Here is a 24,093-nt window from a genome sequence, read left to right as displayed (position 1 = left end):
GTATTAGAAACACCATTTAATTACTATCATTACATTTTTCTAAATACGCTCCACCTTTCCGACTTTCGATGAAACTTCCTAAATCGTGTCAAACGCTCTGAACAAACCAAAATAACGTTCAGAGAAACCAGTTCTACATTTCTATCTCTATGTCTTTCTTTCTTTTTTCTTTTTTTTAATGAGAGCGACTAACTAAATCATACTTGATACGTTGAAATGCAATGAAAGAGGCGGGCTTTACCCCAGAACGACAACTTTCTCCACTAATGGTTAATTCCATGATGGCCAATATGTAAACATTTTTCGGAGATTGAGCGAGATGGACGTTTCGGAAAACCAATGAGAGATCTTGAAGTTGAGGAATAGCATGGTCAAGAACCAATGAGAAATCAGAGTTTGAATAGGGTGAATGGAGGAGTAGGGTTAGCCATCATCGTTGTGAGGTGAAGAAAGACTGTCGGGAGCGATACCTCGGAAGGAGGTCGTGAGCGGCTGACGGAGTAAGCCTTCACGCCCGCCATGTCGTTGCACGGGAAGCGCAAGGAGATCTACAAGTACGAGGCGCCATGGACCGTCTACGCCATGAACTGGAGCGTCAGACCTGACAAGCGCTTTCGACTTGCCCTAGGCAGCTTCGTAGAAGAGTACAATAATAAGGTGAGCCACTTGGCAGGTCAGTGGGCGAGAACAAGTCACTGTTGAGACCGGCTTAGTGTCAGGTTCCGCACTGCAGCTTTGGGTTTCGTTCAGCGCATCCCAATCGGTCCCCTCCGCCGCCAGCGGCCCAGTTAAAGGCAGCGAGCGTCAAAAAGGGTGGGAGGAGGATCAGAGTGCTCGAGAGGCAGGGCTGCTTCGGGAAGTTTGGTTAGGTTTGCTCTCGGAGCATCTCTGCCCCTTCCCGTTGGTGGTCAGACCGCTGCGCGATAGGCAAGGGCCATTAGGACATTTTTGTTGTTGTTGTTATTGCTGTGTGATGAAAAAAGGAGGAAAAACTTCATCTGCGCACTTTCTGCTGCTCTAGGAAGTGAGAAAGGAATACATTCATTTTCAATCTTAACAGCTTTAGAAGGTGTTATTGCATTTACACTTGATAAGTGCACGATGTAAAGTTTGCTTGAGATATGCCTATTGCATGTTCCATCAGTATTTTAGTTAAATCTTAAGAGCCCTGCTGAATTTATTCAAATAGTGACCAGATAGATTCATTTGGGAAACTCATGCCTGAACTGGAGGTCTATAACTATTTTCCTTGCTGTTTTACTACAAGGAGCATTTATTTATAACTTAAATTTACAAGGTTATTTAATTCATGCATTCTGTTTCAGAAAATAATAAATAGTCATTAGTATTAGTTTCTGTTGTGTCTCCCCTTGATCTTCTTTGTTCCAAAGTAGAGCCCCAGTTACTGTAATCCTTCATATAGGAGGTATTCCACTCTAATATTTGTAGTAGCCCTTTTTTGCACCTTTTCTAATTCTATAATATTTTTAAAATGTGTCCAAAACAGTAGCTGATGTGTGGTTTTACCATAGATTTATATAAAGGGAATATTATACTACAATTCTATTTTTAGTTCTCCTAATAACTCCAGGTTGGAATTTAACATTTTTATAGCAGCTGCAAACTTGGTTGATATAATCATTGAGCCAGCCGCCTTGACTCCAAGATACTTTTTCTAATCAGTGACATGTATTTTTGGAATTCATTTGAAATTTATGTGCCAACATGCACTCTACATTTATTTGTACTGAACTGCATTCATCATTCTGAAGCCTATTCATCCAGATTGGAAGGTTGTTTTTAGAGCACATCACAATTACTTTTTGATTTAAAGGCAGATCTAAATAGTTAGGTATGTAAGCATTTATGTATTCAGCATGGTAACTTCAATAATCAGCCCTAATTCCAGATAGTTTTTATACAAATAAAAAGTACCAGTCCTTACACCAGTCCTTGAGAAATTTCTTTTTCATGTCTTACAAGTATAATTTTGTTCATTTATTCTTGTTCTCAGTTTTTTTAATTAAAAAAAAAACTTGCCTGTCCATAAGAACAGGGGTCTTCAAACATGCCTAGCTGAGGAATTCTGGGAGTTGAAGTCCACAAGTCATAAAAGGGCCAAGTTTGAAGACCCCTGAATAAGAACATCTGTTGTCCCAAGGCAGCTGAGTTTGCTCAGAAGCCATTGGTGATTGTTAAAGATTTTCTGAAAGTCCAGGTGTAGAATATCTTTTGGGTTACTCTTCTTGACATTTTCAAAGAAGCTGGAAGATTAGTGAGACAAGACTTCTCTTTGGTTTCTTTTCAACCAGATTAATCCTATGTATTATTTTCTCTAACAATTCTTTCAATTTTCCTACCAGAAACAGACCCTCCTTTATTGCCTCTTAATCTTCTTAGAAAAATTGGAATCACATTTTCCAGTCCTTTGTTTAAAACAATTGTATTATTTTTGTGAAAGATTGGCAATTTTATATTTAACTACTTCAAGAGGTCTTAGATAGATAGCATCTGGACATTGGAATTTATTTAGTTTTACTTGACCAGTTTCACTTGTAACCATGTTCCTTAGCTATGTTGGTCTTTGTTCTGATTTGGAACTTTAGAACATGTACGTGAAAGATGAACTGGAATATGAATGAATGTGTTTGTATGCCCGTCCATGTACATAACACAGAGAGATAGACACACACACAAACATATTTTCTTTTTTCTCATAGGTTCAGCTTGTTGGGTTGGATGAAGAAAGCTCTGAATTCATTTGCAGAAATACCTTTGATCACCCCTATCCTACTACCAAGCTCATGTGGATACCAGATACCAAAGGAGTTTATCCAGACCTTTTGGCAACCAGTGGTGACTATCTGCGTGTGTGGAGAGTAAGTAGACCATTTAGAAAATAATTCTTCTCTTCTTTAATTAAGAAAAAAACAGTAGCAGACCTGCTCTGATGGACTACAAAGAAGCATTATACTCAACCTATCCAAGTATAAAAAGTATGGCTTTTGAAGCATGTAACTTGCCCTTTTTCATAGATTTCTCAGAATATTTTTCATAATGTACCAGGATATTAGTAAGGCCACAACAGTATCACAATTATGGCACTGTGTTCAGCAGACATATGACAATTTAAGAAATCGTCATTTCACCTATAAACTCTTCAGTTATCAGTAAAAAGAATGAATTCTTTAGCACTTCATCAGAAATATATTACAAATAACTTGAAAGTCTGTCTTCCCTAATGTAATGATATATGGATTCTTATTTTTTTAGGCTTAAACATTTCTTTGTGCAACTAGAATCTTGATTTTCTTACTACCAGGCCCCAATATGTGTGAGCTGAACAAATATTTCTAACACCATTTTCTTGAGCACAGGTTCTCAGGGCTGCATCCTAACTCCGCTGCTGTTCACCCTGTTGACCCATGACTGTTGTGCTAGGTTTTCCACCAACCATATTGTGAAGTTTGCAGATGATGCAACAGTAGTGGGCCTCATTCATGATGACAATGAGGGTGTTTACGGCAAGGAGGTTGAGCATTTGGTGAACTGGTGTAAAGAAAACAGCCTAGTTTTAAATACAGAAAAAACAAAAGAGATCATTGTTGATTTCAGAAAAGGCAGGCACAGCCACACTTCTCTGTGCATTAATGATTTACCTGTGGAAATGGTTACCAGAATCAAATTCCTGAGTGTGCAGTTAACAAGTAGGCTGGCTTGGTCACTCAACAGTGAGACACTGCTGAAGCGGGCACAGCAGCGCCTGCATTTTCTGTGTTGCATGAGAAAAGCACATCTTCCTTCTCCTGCCCTTACCACTTTCTACAGAGGGACGATTGAGAGCATCCTGTCATACAGCATCACAGTCTGTTTTAGAAGCGTCACTGCTTCAGACAGGAAGGTGGTGCAGAGAATGGTGAGGATGGCTGAAAAGATTACTGGCAGTTCCCTCCTTTCCATCCAGGGCATAGCACATAAGCGTTGGTTGAGCAGGGTCTGTACGATTGGGATGCCACACATCCTCTTCACGACCTGTTTTCCTTGTTACCTTCTGGGAGGAGGCTCCGTGGTATCTGAAGCAGAACATCCAGATTCAGTCACAGTTTTGTTCCATACAGTATTAACTTTGTGAACTCTAAAGCTTCCTCCTTCCGTTATGTATTCAAGATTAATATTTATATGTTACATATGTAAGGGTGTAGGTCTATACATGTATTGTATATAGTATGTTTAAATGCGTGTTATGTATACATATACTTTTAGAGCAAGCAACTAAATTTCATTTTTAATGTGTGCCATTGTGCCCACAGTTTAAAAAAATGACAATAAAGGTTGTCTGTCTGTCTTAGTCTATCTATCTATCTGGAAATAGTTCAGTGCAGAAATGCTTGGAACAGTGAGGATTCAACTGTTATAATATTGTATGCCAGATTTGTAACATAACCATCCTCATCCAAAATTATGCAAGGAAGGGCAGACCTGGCTTGCATTACCAAAATCTGGATGGCATGGGAAAGGGGAAGTTCATTTCTCAAAGGTCTCCTACCCTCATCTCCAGGTTTCCAGTTTGTCCCAGGATGGTGGTGGGTGGTAGCTACTGCCATCCATGAAACTCTGCTAACGTCAAGGGATCCTACTCTAGATAAACATGTGAGAATTTGTTAGTGTGATTATATTTGAAGGGGTATACTTTGGGCTTACTGCTGGTATATCACTCCCCCTGTTGCAAAGCAGGATTCCTACTATGGCTACCAAACTGGTATTGGGGAGCTTCAATCTGCCTGTCCTGGCTGAAGGATCTAGAGCAGCTCAGGAGTTCTTGGTTGCCATGACAGTGCACCTGGCCTAATGTATTAAAGACTCAACACTCATAAAGGATCATATGATACATCTGGTTTTTATTTTGGGGCAGACAGAACATGATCTTAAATGGAGGCAGGATCAAACTTAGCTCCTTGTTGTGGATAGATCATCATGATAGCTATAGAATTTCATGCTGCAACTAACCCACCCCTAATGGAGAAGGACTTGTTAGATTGGCCTATTCTGGGCACCAAATGTATCCAGTACGTTTTTAGAGTGCCCTTGGGTGAGCTGGTGAGCAGCTCAGTTGAGATTCTGGTTGCCCAGTGGAATAAAGAGATAACCAGGTGCTTGACTAGGTTGCACTGGGGCTGTCTCTCCCCAAATCCACTGTAGCTCCTTGGTTTATAAGTAGCTCAATGATATGGAGCAGCAGTAGAGATGCCTAGAGCATCGCTGGAAGACCCATTTTGAATCTAGATGGACTTTAATTGGAGCTCATATCAAGCCAACACTTGACCATTCTTATTGCATCTGCTGAATGCCCCTACCCACTCTTTTTAAATTGACTTGTTCCCTTTTAAGGCAAGATGGTCATCAAGAACATCTAAAGGGCCAATATGACAAATGTAACTACTCAAATTTTAATAGAATTAGATCCTAATTGGATGGTGCTAAGAGAGGTGATTCCAACTTTGTCCTATGAATTGTTCTTGCATTGATTTCAACCTGTGAGTCCCAAGGAAATGAATATATAATATCAGCTCTGCACTTTTCATTTGGACCTCGGACCCTCATGCCTCTTGTAAAGTGGCAAATACTAAATTTCAAGCATTAACGCTTCTTTGATTGAAGGAATGTTCCATTACCTCTGTAAGAGATTATAATATACTTCCTGCTCAAGAAGCCTTTCTCAAGTAATTAGTTGTGGACAAAATAGAGCTTGTGGAATGCCTCAGGTCTTTCTACTCTCTTTGCTTCTTTTTGACATCTCTGAAATCAATTGTGGGAGCTCATCTGTTGTTACAGAATCTGGTATCACAGGTATGCTAATGATGTGCAGCTGCACATCTTGGTTATGGACTGAACAGATGATGCAATAAAAATAGTGATCTAGTAGTACATGGCGGCTGACAAACTCTGAATAGGGAGGAACAGAGGCAGAGTGGCTTAGATTTTTGTGGATCAAATAATTCCAGAGAAGTGACTGTCTGACTCTGAATGGAGTTGATTACCCTGGTCAGAAACGGTTTGCATTTAAAGATCTTAGATTCACAGCTTCTACTTAATCAGATAGCACTATGGAAAGGATAGCTTTTGCACAATTACATTTATAAATGATAAATTTGTGAATCAAAAGATTCTCCTCACAGTTCTCCAGCACTGGAGATGTAGAATCCACCAATGGGTTAACTCTGCCTTCCTGCCCATTAAACCGGGTCAGCCAACTGTCACGCCCGTCCTGGGGTAGCCACTCCCCATTCTTGACTCGGTCTTTAGCCCAGACAGACATGATAGACTTGGCTCCCGGTCTAAGGCAGGTAACAAAAATTAACTCATTGGTGGATTCTGATCATTCCACATTACAGTTATTTTCTACAGTGCTGTGACCAGCGCTATGTGTGACATAACCTGTGGCAAGCCTGGGGAGGTTGGTCTTCCTCTTCCATAGCTGAGGCCTCAGTTACTCTTTAGGGAAACCCCTCTCCCAGCTTACTCTTAGGAAAACTTCTCTCCAGCTGCCCAGCACTGCAGTCGGAGCCTTCCCAAAACCCCTGGGGGAGGTGAGAACATCTCTCTCATTCTCTTTTCCTTTCAGTTTCAGCCTGCTCCTGCTCAGCACGGCAGCACGGAGCTTCTCTGAACTGGGAGGCGGTGGGGATTCCCCCCATCCTCCCTCCCGTGTCTGCAGATATAGAGCAACGGAGGGATTCAGCCTCCGTCGCCCCTGATTCCAGGAGCCTCACCATAACAGATCAGAAGCTGCTGCTTTAGGGAGTCGGTTCCCGCGATTTCCCTCTGTTACGCTAATCGGACTGAGTTTCTACCGGCGGTGTCCCAATTGCCATTTTGGGGCTGGGACATGTGGAAACAACAGAAGACGCATCCACTTATCTCCTTCTTCCCCTCAAATTTCCCACCACGTGGGTGGAAGCCACAGGGGGGCTCTTCCGCCTTCTACTTTTTCCTGTGTCACTGAGCCAGCCCATTTGCCATTTTTAACTGCCGGGACAAACGAGGCCAGACAAAGCCTCCCGGTGGAGGCTTGAGTTTTAAGAGGCAGAAGGCTCGTATCGGCTTATCCTTTTCTTAATTATTGCAGGGGAAGGGAGGACCACGTGGTAACCCAGGCCAGTGTTACCTACCCATTACATCTTACGTCGCCGCTCTCCCTCCCCCCGTCCTTGCTTCATTCCATTTTCTTACACTATCACCAATATTAATACAAAATAGATAAATAAATAAACAAAATAATAGACTAAATAAATAAATAAATAACCTAAAGAGTCTGCCCAACCCTGGTGCAATCATTACCCTGACCGCACCTCCCCTGTGATCTCAATCCATCTGCTGCAGCCGAGTGGACGCAAGTAGGACCGGACCCCAAAGGGGTAGGACAGCAGCGGTCCCTTTACCATCCAGGCGGTCAGGAGAGCGGGAGGACCATTCCCTGCTACACCTGCTTGCCAATCTTGCCAACTGATCCCCTGCCAGAGCTCCGTCTCGGGCAACTGAGATAGCTCAGGATGGAGGAGCCCACGGTGTCTCAGCCATTGAGCATCGCCTCCCCTCTCACCAGCCGCAAAAGAAAAAAATCCTCCAAACAGGAGGCGGCAGGTAGGATCAAAGCAAAGGCCAAGTCCATTTCTGGAAGAAAACCTTCCAAGTTGGTGGAGAAACAGGCTAGCAGAAGGCACCAGGCCCTGGAGAGGGAATTCTCCAAGGCACAAAAACAGGCCAAGGCAAAAGCGGAACAAATAGAGGATATATACTTTGACCTCCCCTTGGGACCTTCCATGCAAGGAGTATGGTTTCCGGAGGGGTCCTCCCAGGGCTCTGAGGTGGGACCACAGGATCCACTGGTTGCACACTCCATCCCTGAGGCCACTTTCACACCCACAGCGGCAGGTCTCAGGGAGGTGGAATCTAAGACCAACTCCTCCGAGGATTGTCTACAAACTCTAATTAAGCAGACGCTCCACAGGATGCGGGCTGCTAGGGCTAACCACGGACCGAGAACCGAATCCATGATGGCCATGCCCCCATCCAAGTCCAACTAGGAGAAGCCGCATTTCAGATCTCCTCCTCTCCATCATGGTCCTTCCACAGCAGGGAATCCTCCCCCAAGCAGAACAATCAACTCGACATGTCATGGTGGGAGGAGGAGGACCCTCCTCCGGATCCTCCCCCATTCGCAGGAGTATTCAATCTTGCCTTTTTCCTGCCTCTGCTCCGCAGAGCCAGTTCAATGGCCAACATTGGGCCGGACCATATCCCACAACCAGAACCTCCGCCCAGTTCAGATCTGCTGTTCTTAGAACCCTTGGTAGCTCAACGCCACGTCCCCTATCTGACACTCTTCCAGAGTGCCATTAAGAAACAATGGGCATCACCGAGCACCTTCCCCGCACCGGGGGGTTCTGACAAGAAGTTGTTCAGTACAACACCAGAACAGTCAGAGGACCTCGAGGCACCAAAGGTAGACAAGCCCTTTGGCTTCCTTTTTTCCCCGTCAGCAGTGTCAGGAGACATGGCAGAGGTATTAAAGTCCGACAACAAGAGATGGGAACTCACATTCCCCAGGACACAACAGGCTGTGGCATGGGCGGTAAGAGCCGCCACCTGCGCATCCTTTTTTGCAAGAACCTCCCTACTCTGGATTCGGCAACTCCAAGCCAGACTTCCTCAGGAGAAGGTAAAGACACAACAGGACCTGAGCAAGCTTGCTGCAGCATCAGAGTATGTCTCTGATGCCACATTGCATGAGGCCAGGTTCTTATCTAGAGCAATAGCATCCAACGTCTCAGCTTGCAGGATGCTATGGCTCAGACATTGGCAAACTGACTCAAAGGCTAAGTGGCGCCTAGCCATGGTCCCTTATCAGGGCGGGCAACTATTCGGAGAGGTGCTGAACCCTTACCTGACCGAAAATAAAGACAAGCGGAAGGTCCTGGTCCACTCCAGCAGGCGGGCTGACAGGCGTTCAACCCCATACGCCCACAGGCAGTCCTTTCAGTCAGGAACGGGCTCGAGCTTCTCTCAGCTCTCCCAGCCAACCTGGCCTTACACTCCTTTCACTCCCAGACAAGACCGCCAACTGGACAGGTCCGGACCCAAACCCATGCACCAAACCCAGAGCAAGCAGCCCTTTCGGGCAGGAAACCGTCCCTACAGAAGGTTCAAATGACTCCCGAACGACCCTCCCCATAGGTGGCAGACTGGCAAATTTCACCCACCAGTGGGAAGCCACCAATACAGACACCTGGGTTCAGCAAACCATACACCTTGGGTTGTTCCTGGAGTTCGTATCCAGCCCCCCCAGAACGCTTTGTCTCTTGCCCCCAGCCAAGGAACCCCACCAAAAGCAAACTCATGCGAGAGGCCATTCGACACCTCCTAGAAATAAAAGCCATAGAGCAGATACCAGTGGGGAACCGGGGACTTGGATTCTACTCCATTCTATTCGCGGTTCCCAAGTCCTCGGGGGGATGGAGGGCAATCCCAGGCCTCAAAGGTCTGAACCATCATATCGCCCATCAAAAGTTCAAAATGCAAACCCTCCACTCTATCTTGGGCAGCATACGACACAGCTACTTTCTGTCATCCATAGATCTCACGGAGGCTTACCTTCACATCCCCATTGCCCACAGTCACCTACGGTTCCTCAGGTTGTGCTACGTGGGATACCACTTCCAGTACAGGGCACTGCCGTTTGGCCTCTCGTCAGCCCCACGAGTCTTTACCAAGATCCTGGCAGTACTGGCCACGCACCTACAAACGATACCGGTGCACGTCCAGTGCTACCTGGACGACATTCTCATCCAATCACCATCTCCACAGGTTGCACAATCGGACCTAGCGTTGACAATCAGAGTCCTACAGGAGCACGGGTTCTTGTTCAACTTTCAAAAAAGTTAAACCAACTCTGTCACCCGCCTATTACACTTAGGTGCAATCATAGACACACTCAGGGCAGGTCTACCTGTCACAGGAACGTCGTGACAGCATACGTTCCCTAGTCCTCAGGGTACGCAGGGAACGAACAGTTCCCCTGCTGGGGAAGATGGTGTCATGCATAGTGATAGTGCCCTGGGCAAGACTACATTCCAGGAACCTTTATGGTTCCTCCTTCCATTCCAGAGGCTGAAACTCAGCTCCTCCAACAGACAAGTAAGGGTCCTTCCAGAAACATTATGGTCTCTCAAGTGGTGGTCATCGCCAGCACTAGCCAGAGGGTCACACTTCAAGGAACCCGACCGTCTCACACGACAGAGGCCAGCCTGTTTGGCTGGGGGACGCACCTGCAGTCCATGTGGGTGCAGGGCCAATGGTCCCAGAAGGACCTTGAACACAACATCAACTGGTTGGAATTGAGGGCCATACATCTAGCTCTCCAACACTTACAAAACAGGGTAGTGGGACAACACATACTAGTCCTCACAGACAATGTGTCGCGGAGGCACACGTGAACTTGTAGGGGGGCACCCAATCCAGGTCTCTCATGACAGAGGCCCAAGCACTGGGAGACTGGTCAGAGAAAAACCTCGCCTCCATCAGGGCAGAGCATATCTCGGGGGAGGCAAACAGACAAGCGGACTTCCTAAGCAGGTCGACCGTGGATCATGCCAAATGGAGTCTGCATCCGGACCTATTTGTGGAAATAACACAGATGTTTGGGCAGCCAATTGTAGACTTGTTTGCATCCCTGATGAATGCCCAACTTCCAAGGTTCTTCTCAAGGTTCCCATCATTGGGGCGGAGGAAATGGACGCCCTACGTTGCCCATGGCCAAGGGGACTACGTTACGCATTTCCTCCTCCCGCTGATCCCGGCAACCATCCACAAGACATTGCAGGAGCGGACGGAAATCATACTCGTAGCCCCACACTGGCCACGAAGACCGTGGTTCGCAGACCTGGTAAATCTCTCCAGGTTCCCCCCCCCCCCCCGTGGAGGATACCCTGGACCAAGTGTCACTCAGCCAGAGGGAACTACAACACCCAGAACCCCAATCGCTTCAGTTAGCCACCTGGCACTTGAACACCAGATCTTGAACGGGAAGTCGTACCCACCAAGAGTAATCTCCATGATCCAAGCATCCCGCCAACCGGCAACTAATCGCATCTATGACTTCACATGGAGAAATTTCTGCAACTGGTGCAAGAAGCAAACAATCGAGGTCTCGGGCCTAACAGTTCCAAACATACTAGAATACTTGCTTGACGGCCTGGACAGGGGCCTAGCACCGAACACCATTCGTAGGCAGGTCGCAGCGTTATCCACTCTACTAACCTGTGCCAACACAGTTCCCTTGGCACAGCACCCCAGGATTCACGCCTTAAGGGCACCTCCCATGCAAAACAGTCCGTGGTTCACAGGTACCCCTCATGAGAACTACCATGGGTCCTTCGGGCCCTCACCAAGGCACCATTTGAACCATCAAGTTTTGCACTCTGAGGGCCCTATCCCTCAAAGTAGCCTTTCTGGTCGCCATAACCTCGGCCAGACGCATTTCACGGATCTCTAGGTCAGGGAGGACTTCTGCACCTTCTATCGGGACCAAGTGGTTCTTCGATTGGACCCAACCTTTAACCCCAGGGTTAACACCCTGTTCCATAGGGCCCAAGAAATCGTCCTACCGGATTTCTGTGCCAACCCGTCTCATGCCCTGGAACGACAGTGGCACACACTGGATGTCCGGAGGGCACTACGACATTACATCAGGCGAACGGCACCCTTATGCAAATCAGAAGCTCTCTTCGTTTCGTTTCACCACACCTCTAGTGGACAGAAGGTGTCCGCCTCAACCATAGGCAGGTTGATCAGACTTTGCATTGCGGAAGCGTATCAGTCGCTCTCTCTACCAGCACCAGGACAAATCATGGCACATTCCACTCGCAGCGCTGCGACCTCCGCAGCGTGGGCCACACAGGCCTCTTATCGAGGAGGTTTGCAGGGTGACGACATGGTCTTTGCCCTCCCCGTTCATCCGACATTATAGGATAGACTGTTTTGCCTCTACGGATGCCTCCTTCGGAAGGAGGGTCCTGCAACAGGTAATCTCTATAAACACAACTCCAATCTCTTCTGTTTCCCACCCATTGGGACAGTGAGGCTTTAGTACGTCCCATTGGTGGAATCTATGTCTCCAGTGCTGGAGAAGGAGCATTTTCTTACCTGAATGCCTTTTCTCAGCATGGAGACGTAGAATCCATTCCCACCCTTAAAACCATTAAGATCATATTAGGGAACCGGGAGCCATTACGTCGAATTGTAGTCAGCTGCTTCGCCTTCGTCAAGAATGGGGAGTGACTACCCCAGGACGGGCGTGACAAGTTGGCTAACCTGGTCTAATGGGCAGAAAGACAGAGTTAACCCATTGGTGGATTCTATGTCTCCGTGCTGAGAAAAGGCGTTCAGGTAAGACAACGCCCCTTCTCTCATATCTTAGTCACTGTTTGCTTGGATTATCATAATGCTGTACACAGGACTGCTCTTGGAAAGCATCTGGAAGCTATGTCAGATACAATATATGGGAGCCTGGGCAGTGTTGGATATATCTCAATATACTTGGGTGACTCCATTTCTTCAGCAGTTGTTTGTTTGCCACTTGGTTCCCAGAAGAGATTTAAGGATCTTTAAGGTCCTCCTTGGCTTCTGATAAGATTATCTGAGGGACCATCTTTTCCCATATTCATCTATCCATGCAATCAGATTGAATAAGGTCAATCTCCTCCAAGATCTGTCTGTGCAAGATTGTCATCTGAAACAGGCTAATGCATATTTTTTAATTCTTTCCCTGTACCTTCCTTGCTGGATTTCAGAAAGGCATTCAAGATCTGGTTTTTACATCTAACACAGAGGGAGGGCACATTGTGAGTCAAAGTTGGAATCTGGCATACCCATGACTTTACTTATTTTTAGTCTATTGTTTTGGTATTATCAAATTTGCTTATGATATAGATAGGTTTGCTTATTTTTTACTGCTTTTTATTTTATGCTGATTTTGTTAATCACCCAGAGTATTTGACAATGGGTAGCATAAAGTGAATAAATAAAACAATTGTAACCTTTCATGTGAATAAATTGTGTTCAGGAAGATTCTGTAAGAATTTTAGTTGAAAGAATTATTATTGGTTGCATCAGCTGCCCGGTATTTGACAGGGATAAGAGAAGTATCTTGAAGTTCAATTTTGATGCATATAAAATCAATTAATAATGATTGTAATTGAAGTAAATTGTATTTAATTATCAGAAATTGAACTTTCCTAGCTAAAGTTCAGATTCACTGCTGTTTCACATTTACACAAAGTGAAAACATTGTTTAATATGGCAATAGTATAACTGTGTTCTGTATTATAGCCCTACAATCATTATTCCTATATATTGCTTACTACATTTTTAGCAGCTACATTGGCATTCTTTTACATACCAATCTTCCTTCTGTAATTCTACAATAAACATCTCTGTTTAGGTTAGACAGAGATTCTTAGATCACTTTTGGTATCATTCAAATGCTAAAATAATTTTTGACTTTATTTAAATATTTATTTATCCCAAGCAATCATTGAATTTGTAAAGATGGAAATAGAATTTGGATTCACATACCATGTTAAAGCATGATGAAGTCTTGTTTTGTTTTGCCATTTTTGTTACAAGAATTCATCCATTGTGGTTTTTAAACCAAGATTTATGGTTTAGTGGGGGTGATTAAACTCAAGCACTTGTGATTTATTCAATAAACATATTTTAGGGACTTCCCCCAAGATGACATACTGAGCAGCGGGTGACTCTTTTTCTCCCGCTGACAAACAGCTGATTTTGCCACCAAAGTTAGTTATTTGGCAGCTTGCTCCCTGTTTTCTGAAAGAGAGACTAGGAAAGATCCAAGATGACCTTCAGACGATTGTACACCTACAGAGAAGAGGGGATCTTTAAGACCACAATTCTTGGTAAGAAGCAATCGAAAAGTCAGGTCTTTTACCATTTTTTCCCCTCAGCTGTTCTTTTTTTTTTGAAGTACACCTGGGTTTTAATTGCACCCTTTAAAGCTTTTCTATCTTCTGATTTAGTATTAGTTCACTGCTGATCTGTTTTACAGCCATTTGCTATAAGGAAGTTCATGATGAAAATACATTTTCTGGCAATGAAAGTCATCTGATTGGATTTAAACCTATACGTGACTATATTACAAATGGTGTTCTTTCTAGCTCTTTAAAAAAAAAACTCTGATCTTTGCTATTTAAACTTTTGATGGGAAAATTCTCCCTTTTCAATCACTTTTATTTAGGGAGAAAAAAATTATCTCAACTTTTCTCTATGGATGTTGGGTTATGATTTATCTGCTTCTCCTGTCTTTGGAGAAGCAGATAAATTACGTGATACATTGTTGGCTACCCTTAAAAATTGTTAACATGAGATATGTTGTCAAATAACTCTGACTGGTTAACAACAGGGTTATTGTTAGTTTATTATTTATTAAAAAATAATAGTCAAAACTAACTAAAATATAAAACCTATAAAGACCCCTTAGGGGAAAACAGATCTAATAAACTCATAATACTATATGGTCTCCAGCCAACCTCCTGATCCCCTTGCCTGGGAACACATCCAGATATTGAAGGTTGTTGACAGATCAAGGAGAGCCAGAATGGGCATACTAATCTTTCCTGCTCCTGCCAAAGATAATCCACAGGCACAATCAGTGCTGTTTCAGTCTTGTACCCAGCTGAAAGGAGTCCAAATGATGTTCTTCTTTCAGGATACTCTGAAGATATAGTGTGATCACCTTCTCCACATTTTTCCCAAAAAGTGCAATTCAGACACAGGAAGAAGTCATCCAATGAAGGCTTCTTGAGGTGATAACCAACACCTCTTTCAATATTGGCAGGACATTGATCTCCCTCAGTGATAGATTCACCACCACTAGGACCAGCTGCACATGATTTCCCAGAAAATCTTAGCATTGCAGCAAGTACATGGATCTAATATATAGGTGGCAAGCTTGCAATTCCAAAACTCCTTTCCATTTCATAAGAACTAATAGGGTCAAACCTATCCCAAATAACAGAGCCACACTAAGTCTCAGTTATTTTCATGGGATCTGCCTTAGTGCCAGAGTCTAGCCTAGAACAAATCCAAATACCTTTTTCTGAAGTTGCCTAGAATACTCCTTACAGCGGCTCTGAAAGAGAATCTCCAGGAAGGACCAAATCTTTCTAAACAGGACAGCTATCCACAGAATATTTTACCATTTTTACCTCCATGACATAGGTCTTAATAATAGCTGTAGTTCGTGCTTCATTGAGTTTGTTCCTCAATGTCCTTCAGCACTGCTTTCAGGATCTCTTATATTTTTACTTCCTTCTGCTCCTCTATGAACCAAAAGGAGCCCTGGGATTCACAGCAGGAGAAAAGCCGCATAAGCATGATCTGATCCCAGTTCACAACCACCTTCTTATTCTAAGCGGTGACTGAAGCCACAGTCAAATTATGCACCAGACCTACAGGAACACTCTTCAAGCTTCCTGTGAAACCAAATAAGTGCCTAGGTGATAGTCAAATAGGCTCAGCCTTTCTGCAGCAGGGAGCAACATAAAAAGCAATCAAAAAGTGATTTGACCATTGACAGGAAAGTAGTGGTAATCTTCTCCAACTCCAAGGGAGTAATTTGTCAAGCTACTGCTTTGACAAGAAAATTAGATTTTGTGTATGATCACCACTATGTGTTAAGCCCTTGACAAATTGCATCAGATCCAAAACTATACTAGTGTGGCCATGAACTTCCAAATCATCTCAGACATTACCCTCAGAGAAAGCAGTTTGAAGTCCCCTAAGACCATAGGCCTGAGGAAGTTCGTGACCATCAGGCCATGAAGTCAAGTAACTTAGGTAGATAGGTTGCAGTAACAGGGATCTATTACAGTATCAATTCCAATTAATCTCTAGAGCCCAGCTTAACAAATGGGATCTCATATTCATTACATATAAAATTGCATCTCTAAACACCATCATAGTATCTCACATAGCATTTGATACTCTGTCATCTCTGCTTTTGTGTGAAAGCATTGTGCATAGTTATGCTACTGAAAATATTTATTTACTTCTGGTTTGTAGATCTTGATGATTTGTTTAAAAAAATAAAGTAGATCCTAGAAGTCTGATATTTGTCCATATCTCATGAATGGATAGCAAAAATAATACAATCCAATATCTATATTTTTGAGATTATATTCCTTGTATCTGATGGATAAAAAAATCCACAAAAATGTGCTGTAAAATATTGAAGTTTAAGTTTCTTGTGAGATTTTATGAGAAGATTGTTTACAAAGAGTACTTTATAAATCAGAGGTAATTCCACCTAAAAAACAGAAACATTGAACTTATTGTAATCACAATTAATAATAACCTGAATATATTGTAGGTCAATGACCTTTAAAGTCCTTTATGGCATGGCTTCAGGACATCTGAGGAACTGTCAGTTTTGTCCCAAAGGGGTTGGCCTGTCTCACTCTAGCAAAAAGGACCTAGTGCAAAGCCCATTAGCCAAGGAATTTCAGCAGAGGGTGGATCTAGGAGAAAAGCATTTTCTGTTACAGCCCCCGCTCTTTGGAAAATCTTCTCCCAGCACATGAGATTTACTCAGTGGTGAGATTCAGCTGGTTCATACCACTTCGGCAGAACCAGTAGCTAATTTTTTATTGCTCAGGCCCAGAATAGACTTCTGGAAGCCGCATTCACACAGAGAACCAGTTGTTCACATATTTGAATCCCACCACTGGATTTACCTCTGCCCTTCTGGCCTTTACAAGGAGCCTTAAAACCTGGATTTGCCAGTTGGTGTGGGGCCCTGATAGAGAAGCTGGACGTGGTTGATGTCAAGCACAAGAAACCAAGTATTCCTGCCTATATACAGGAATCTGATCTACTAATGGTCCAGGCAAATTCGTGCTAGCAGTAGATAAGAGTAAATTCATGCGGGGATGGACTTAAGTCTCTTGTGAGAGCATAGTGACTCCAAACTGATGACATGTTTAACCCCACCATCAGGCTCAGCCTGGTCATCTTCTACAGTTGGTGCAGTGACTGAGAAGGCACCATCACTGCTCTACTCTATTTAATAATTTTTTATTTTTCCAAACTCTCCCCCATACATATACCGTAATACTTATCAGATATTAACATACATTCCCTCCACACTCACATACAGATACTTTTAACAAAATGAAATAAATACATACACATAACTTTGGTGTTGCTCGCCCATTTCCCCTTTCACCGTATCCACACTCCTTCTTCTTTACCTTCTTTCTCCCTTTCTTCTCTTCCCTACTTCCCTCTTCTTCCTCTCCTCTCCTTCACCACTCTCCTCCCCTTTCCTCTTCCTCCAACCTTCCTACTTCCTTCTCCCCTCCTTTACTCTTTTCTCTCTCCTCTCCTTTCTTCCCTCTCATCCCTCTTCAGATGCAATTCAGGGGTAATGTCCGAGCAACTCCTCTCTCCAAATTTCCCTATCTGTATTATATACAATAAGATTAATACTTCTATTTATCTAACCTTCTCGGTATATACTTCTATAAACATTTATACAGCCTCCAGTTATTCAATACTGTGTCGCCTGGGTCTCCCTCCTTATCTGCTCCTTCTTCTTCCATCTAAATTGATGTTAACTATCTTTTAACTGTATTCTCTTTTCAGCCAATCATAAAAAATTCCCCAAATTTCATAGTAGTCTGACTCTGTCTTATCTTTAATTGTCATTGTTAGTCTATTCATTTCTGCACATTCCAGTATTTTTCCAATCATCTCTCCCTCTGGGGGGGCTTTCAGTGCTTTCCAATTTTGTGCAAACACAATCCTGGCTGCCGTAATTACATGAATAATTAAATATGTTTTTTTCTTTATTGTATTTCTCTGGTAGAATACCCAACAGGAATATTTCTGGTCTTAGTTCTATATGTTGTTGTATCATCTTTTCTATCCATGTTCTAATTATATTCCAATAAGTTTTAGCTTCTACACACGTCCACCACATATGGTAGAATGAGCCGAGGTGGCACAGCAGTTAGAGTGCAGTACTGCAGGCCACTTTAGCTGACTGTGTTCAGCAGGTCAGCAGTTCAAATCTCACCGGCTCAAGGTTGACTCAGCCTTCCATCCTTCCGGGGTAGGTAAAATGAGGACCCAGATTGTTGGGGGCAATGTAAATATATATATACATTGCTTACTGGTGTACACCGCTTAGAGAGTGCTTGCACTTAAAGCGGTATATAAGTCTCATAAATAAATAAATAAATAGAAGGAACCGGGTATCTGATGACATTTCCAACATTTCATAGACCTGTCCTTAAACATTTTAGCTAATCTTTAAGGAGACATGTGCCATCTGTAAAACATTTTGTACATATTTTCTTTATACGCAGTCGCCATTGTCAATTTATAGTTTCTTTCCCATAATTGCTGCCATCTATCTAATTCAATTGTGTATCCAAAATTCCTTGTCCATTTTATCATTGTCTCTTTCACTTGTTCCTTCTCTAACTCCATATGTATTAGATAACTGTACATTTTTTAATCCATTTTTCTTCCGTTCCTGTGAGTATTTCATCTAACTCTGTTGTCCCCAAATTAACACCATCTATTTTAACATCTTTTTCATATCTAGATTGTATTTGCGTTCTCATGTACCAATCCATCTTTATTCCTTGTTCCTCTAATTGTTGTTTGGTTTTCAACTCCCCCATATCTGTTAATAAGTCTTTATATCTTATAATGTTTCCCATGTTAAACATATTGGGGTGTATTAGTGCCTCCATAGTTGAGAGCCAATTTGGAATCTTCAAATAATTTCTCTTTACTTTCTCCCAAACAACAAATAAAGAATTCCTTATATAGTGTCTCTGGAAATAGTTATGTATTCTGTTTTTTCCATACCATATGAAAGCATGCCATCCCAACTGTAAATCATGTCCCTCTAATGTCAATAATCTTGTATTCCTCAGTAAGATCCATTCTCTCATCCATGATAATGCTGCAGCCTGATAGTACAATTCCCAATTAGGTAGACCAAACTCACCTCTCAATCTTGTATCTTGTAACATTTTTAGTTTAATTCTTGCCTTTTTTCCCTGCCAAATATATTTCACATAATCATGGAGATGCTGCAACTGTGAAAAACATTCATTAGTCACTTTTTTTTAGTACTGTTGTAACTTTGAATGGACACTAAATGAATTGTAAGTCGAGGACTATCTGTATAAATTTTAATTAAAAAATGAATAAGAAACTTTAAAAAGGAAATCAGATTTAGATTAAATTATAGCCAAGAAGATCTGACATTTTGTCAAATTGATGAAAACAGCATTGCACCATTATGCAAGTGCCACCCCTTTTATATGTGCAGGACACAACAATGTTCTTGTCATTTGCTTCTTTCATTCTGCTGATACCTTTAATTAAATCTAAAATTACATGAAATAAAGATTTTTTTTTCCATGCAGTTGGATTTTCTTCTGTGCCCCCTCAAAATCTATTTAAGGGTTCAAGGAAAAATTTGACTCTGTTGCTATAAGGAATTCCCTCCAACTTAACTAAAAACCTATCTTGAATTCTGTATTTTAATATAATGAAGAATCCAATAATTGCAATGGGAAAACTATATATTGTCTCTGGTATTGTTCTCTGGATGCAATTAAATGCATGCAGAGTCATGGAAAAGCATGAGACTTTGGAGAACTAAACACAGAATGGCCATTTCTCTAAATTTTAGGGAATCCATACTCTTCTAAATATGTAAATTAACTTAATGTGATGACAAGTATGTATTGATATTTTTTGTTCAGGTGGGTGAAACAGAAACCAGGCTAGAATGTCTGCTGAACAACAATAAGAATTCTGATTTTTGTGCTCCACTGACCTCCTTTGATTGGAATGAAGTGGATCCTTATCTGTTAGGTAAGGTCCAAATATTAATGTAGCAAAATGATGATGGTAATATGATTAAAACAACTAAGAGTTCTATTTATAAATTTAGCTAAGAAAATTGTTGACCAATATTTCAAAAAACTAGCCAAAGGTAGGCCTTGAATTATTTTCTAGATAAGAAGTAGACAATCTTTTGGTGGCTGGTTGCCTTAACATATTGGGTGGAGTAGTTAGCTGCAAATGGATGGAGATATATCATGAATTTACGTGAAAGGGGGATTAGAGAAGTTTCTTTGGGTTTTTTTTTCTGACTGGGCTTATTTTCATCTGTTCTCAAAATTCCAAGAAAAGATATCAACAATTTTCTGGAATTATTGCCATAGGAGATCCTAAAAGTTTCGGCATAAGATTTATCAAGAGAATTAAACTAGCCTTTGAAGAGTTTCCTATGGACATTTTGACTTTTTTGTTCAACAGTAAAAACTTCATGAAATAAAAAGATTGTTCTTGACCTATTGCAAATACTGGAGAGGTTTACTATAGATAATCTTCAACTTAAAATTACAACTGAGCCCAGAATTTGGATTGTAAAATGTTATGATCATTAAGTGAGGCACCACTTGGTGAATGATCCCAATCTTAATTCCCACCATTAGGGTAGTTAAGTGATCATACAAGTCATTAAATGATTGTGTCAGAGTGTGGCGGAAGCGCAGTGTGTACTGGCATGTGGAAACCTGGGAGACTTTGAACAGCTAGGCCCCACCCCTCTCAGAAGTCTTGGGCATTTTCTCTGGCCAAACTTGCAAGTCCATTTATTTTCCCTTTCTGTGCAGCTACTGACAAGTGTCCTCAGCTGATGCAAGGCACAGATACTATAGAAATCTAGCTAATGTGATGTTTGAGACTCTTTCTACCTTTGGAAATATCACCACATGAGCATCAACCTTCATGATGTTTTTGAGACTCTTTCTAGCCTGGTGTTCATTTTATGGTGTTCCCTGACATAGAAAGAGCCTCAATACATTGTGAGATGAGTGTTCTAAGATTATTTCTGCCTTTGGAAACATCACATTGGCTAGCTTTCTATAATAACTGTGTTTCCTAATAGCTGGAGGTGATTGTCAGCACCTGAATGGAAAGGGAAATTTAGTGGACTTATGCGATTGGGCAGGGAGACGGCCCAGGATTTCCAGGAATAGGGGATGGATGGGAGGCCTGCACATGGGTGGGCCTCCTGAGCCAACTGAGACCTCCCAACACATGGCACCAGGAATTTGTAGCATTGCCATGGTCATAAGAGTGGGCATCTGAATTTTTGTCACATAACTGTATTTTAGATTTTAAGACGGCATTAGTCAGAACTTCAGGAAGTGTTGTATGTTCCTTTGTTCAATGCTGTCCTAATTTCAGATGGTCCCTGAACAAACAGTAAAGGACTACCTGTATTTATTTGACTTAGTTATGACAGATTGGTTAATTTGACATGGAGCTATATCTGTATCTTTTATTATTAGCATTTTTAAAATTACATTGTCCAATAAAGAGACCTGAAAACATTGAACAATTTTATTCTAATCACTCTTTTCTTTTGGCAATTCCTTGTTAGTACAATTATCAGCTAGTCAGTTAAAATCATTAAGTATCAGCTTTTTAGTTATCAAATATTAAGCAGAAAAATGATTTGTGATTTTGGTAGTCTAATTTTATAATTCCATCATGAGTTCCTTTAATAGCTAAAGAGCTAGGACCTTCTTGGTCTTATACTTTTTCTCCCATTTTAATGTTTATTTGAATTCTCACTAAGGGTTTAAAATTGAAGTTTATACTAGCAAATTGCATTGATGCATAAAATGAATATATGTAATTTTATTCTGTTATAGATTATTGTTGATTTAAATTTACTTTTATTAATACATATTAGTTTAGGTCAAATATTTTGATCATATGGGCAGTCATAGTCCCATATTATTAAATAGAAAAATATACTTTCTTTTTTGTTTTAAAGCTAGTTAAAGATAGTTTGATTTAAATGTTTTGACTGCCATAGAGGATCTGAGGATTACAGTTATTGTATAAAAAGTGTTAAAAGATACATTGAGGTTGCTTTCTGTAAATTAAGGAGGTAGAGGTTCACTTTCTTGAGGTCTAGGATTAGAAATTTTGTGTAATGACCCATATTTGTATTGCTTTTAAGAAAAAAATAGTTCTAATGTATATTTTTTTTTCCTTTCCTCTCAAACTATGCCAGGTACTTCTAGCATTGACACAACTTGTACTATCTGGGGTTTGGAAACTGGTCAGGTCTTGGGAAGAGTGAATTTAGTGTCTGGCCATGTCAAGACTCAGTTGATTGCCCATGACAAAGAGGTGATGGTGTATTTTTTTTTCTTTTTCTGTAAATATGTGCAGCTACTAAAAGTTTTTAAAAATCCAATCTATAAATTGGAAATAGTGATCTAGGAGCCAAGGTGGGTTGTGTCGTTGCTATTAGTAATGCATTTATTTTCCTTTTAGTAATTCATTGATAATGGGGAATCAATACAACAAAGTAAAATATTTTGCAAAAGAAACATTCTGCTCAGAAGGAGAGAGTGTTATGCCTAAAGCCCTATTTTGTGGTAAGCATTGTCCTTTTTTAGGCTAAAGCAAATAAATTGTTGGACATACCTTCTTTAGTCCTGCCTTTGCATGAAAAACTAAAGTGGGACAGGAATCCTTAGTATGGGAAGCATCGTATTTTATTACCTTTTGCTGTTGGTATCTGAACAGGTTTATGATATTGCATTCAGCCGTGCAGGAGGTGGGAGAGACATGTTTGCTTCTGTTGGTGCTGATGGCTCAGTGAGGATGTTTGACTTAAGGCACTTGGAACATAGCACTATTATCTATGAGGATCCTCAGCACCATCCTTTGCTTCGCCTTTGCTGGAATAAACAAGACCCTAATTACCTTGCAACAATGGCTATGGATGGTATGGAGGTGAGACACTGTTCTGTGAGAATACCTAGTACACTTTGTTTCTGAGTGTATAGTCAGTATGGTAAACTTCACTTTCCAACTATGTGGTGAAAGCAATGGGACTACAATTTTTGCTAAATGGATTATTGAAGATTTTTCTTACTGGCGTATAGTTCCATAAAGCAAAACAATCTGATAGATGAATGTGTTAATTAAAAGATACTAGCCTAGTATAATGAAATGCAGTTAGAAATCCTTATTGTGGTTTGGGAAGATTAGTTAACCTGTCTTTGATTGCTGTAATATTTCTACAAGCAGAACCCATTTTTAGAAGTAATGAATTACTTGTGTTAGTTTCTCAATTTAAAGAAATAAATTATACTGATCATCTAATATGTGAATTGTACTAATAAGCAGTCATAGCTTTTTGTATTGTGATTTGTCATCTAGACTTCTTTGCAAAAAGTATCTATAATCAAGAGACATGTTTATATTCATTATAGAACAAATGCACTTTTCCATCAGTTGGAATAAATATGTTGACTTGACAGCTGGTTTGCAGTGTGAATGCTCTGCACACATAAAAGACTGAGTAATGAAAGAATAAATTTAAAATCTAAAGTAATTTGTTTAGAATTATTTTTCCCTCTAAGGTGGTGATTCTAGATGTCAGAGTTCCTTGTACACCAGTTGCCAGGCTGAATAATCATCGAGCATGTGTAAATGGTATTGCTTGGGCACCACATTCTTCTTGCCATATCTGCACAGCAGGTAAAGATGGATTATCTGTATTCCTCTCCTCTTTTATTTGTGCATTTAAGAAGTTATTGCAATATGCTATCATTTTCAAATATGTGAACATAGGATTGCAGTCTTTACGTTCTTGTATATAATTTGAAGGCTAATAAATAATACGCCAAAGAAATCAAAGGCATGAGATAAGACTAAAAGGAAATATATCTAAGTATAATTTGGCATTGGCAAAATTATTCTTGCAAAATTTGCTTCTTCCACATATATACCCTTATTGTAGATTTCTTTTCTTAAATCAACTCTGTTTTGAGAATGATTAACTCCATTCAGCCACAGCTTTCTTGAGATCTTCACCTTGACCTATTTACTCTTTCTTGAGATACTGTTTTTGTAATCAGCAGTAGCAATAAGACTTATATACCACTCCATAGT

At 41.3% G+C, this 24,093-nt stretch overlaps 1 protein-coding gene across 1 annotated transcript in view; it reads left to right on the top strand.

Moving 5' to 3' along the window:
- The first annotated feature begins 389 nt into the window (after positions 1 to 389).
- The window catches only part of DCAF7 (DDB1 and CUL4 associated factor 7), a 31,853-nt gene continuing 8,149 nt past the window's right edge, over positions 390 to 24,093 (top strand). Inside the window, exons 1-6 of the mRNA XM_039331524.1 lie at positions 390 to 657; positions 2,721 to 2,879; positions 19,866 to 19,977; positions 22,199 to 22,317; positions 22,720 to 22,929; positions 23,562 to 23,679. Of these exons, the coding sequence (XP_039187458.1) occupies positions 520 to 657; positions 2,721 to 2,879; positions 19,866 to 19,977; positions 22,199 to 22,317; positions 22,720 to 22,929; positions 23,562 to 23,679 (856 nt within the window). The 5' untranslated portion in view covers positions 390 to 519. The remainder of the gene's footprint in view (positions 658 to 2,720; positions 2,880 to 19,865; positions 19,978 to 22,198; positions 22,318 to 22,719; positions 22,930 to 23,561; positions 23,680 to 24,093) is intronic.

The sequence above is a fragment of the Crotalus tigris genome, unplaced genomic scaffold, assembly GCF_016545835.1.
Source record: "Crotalus tigris isolate CLP2741 ecotype Arizona unplaced genomic scaffold, ASM1654583v1 scf7180000024437.13266115, whole genome shotgun sequence".
In the NCBI taxonomy this organism is placed as follows: Eukaryota; Metazoa; Chordata; class Lepidosauria; order Squamata; family Viperidae; genus Crotalus; species Crotalus tigris.
The sequence above is the reverse complement of the archived record's forward strand: the minus strand, read 5'-3'. Positions and strand labels throughout refer to the sequence as shown.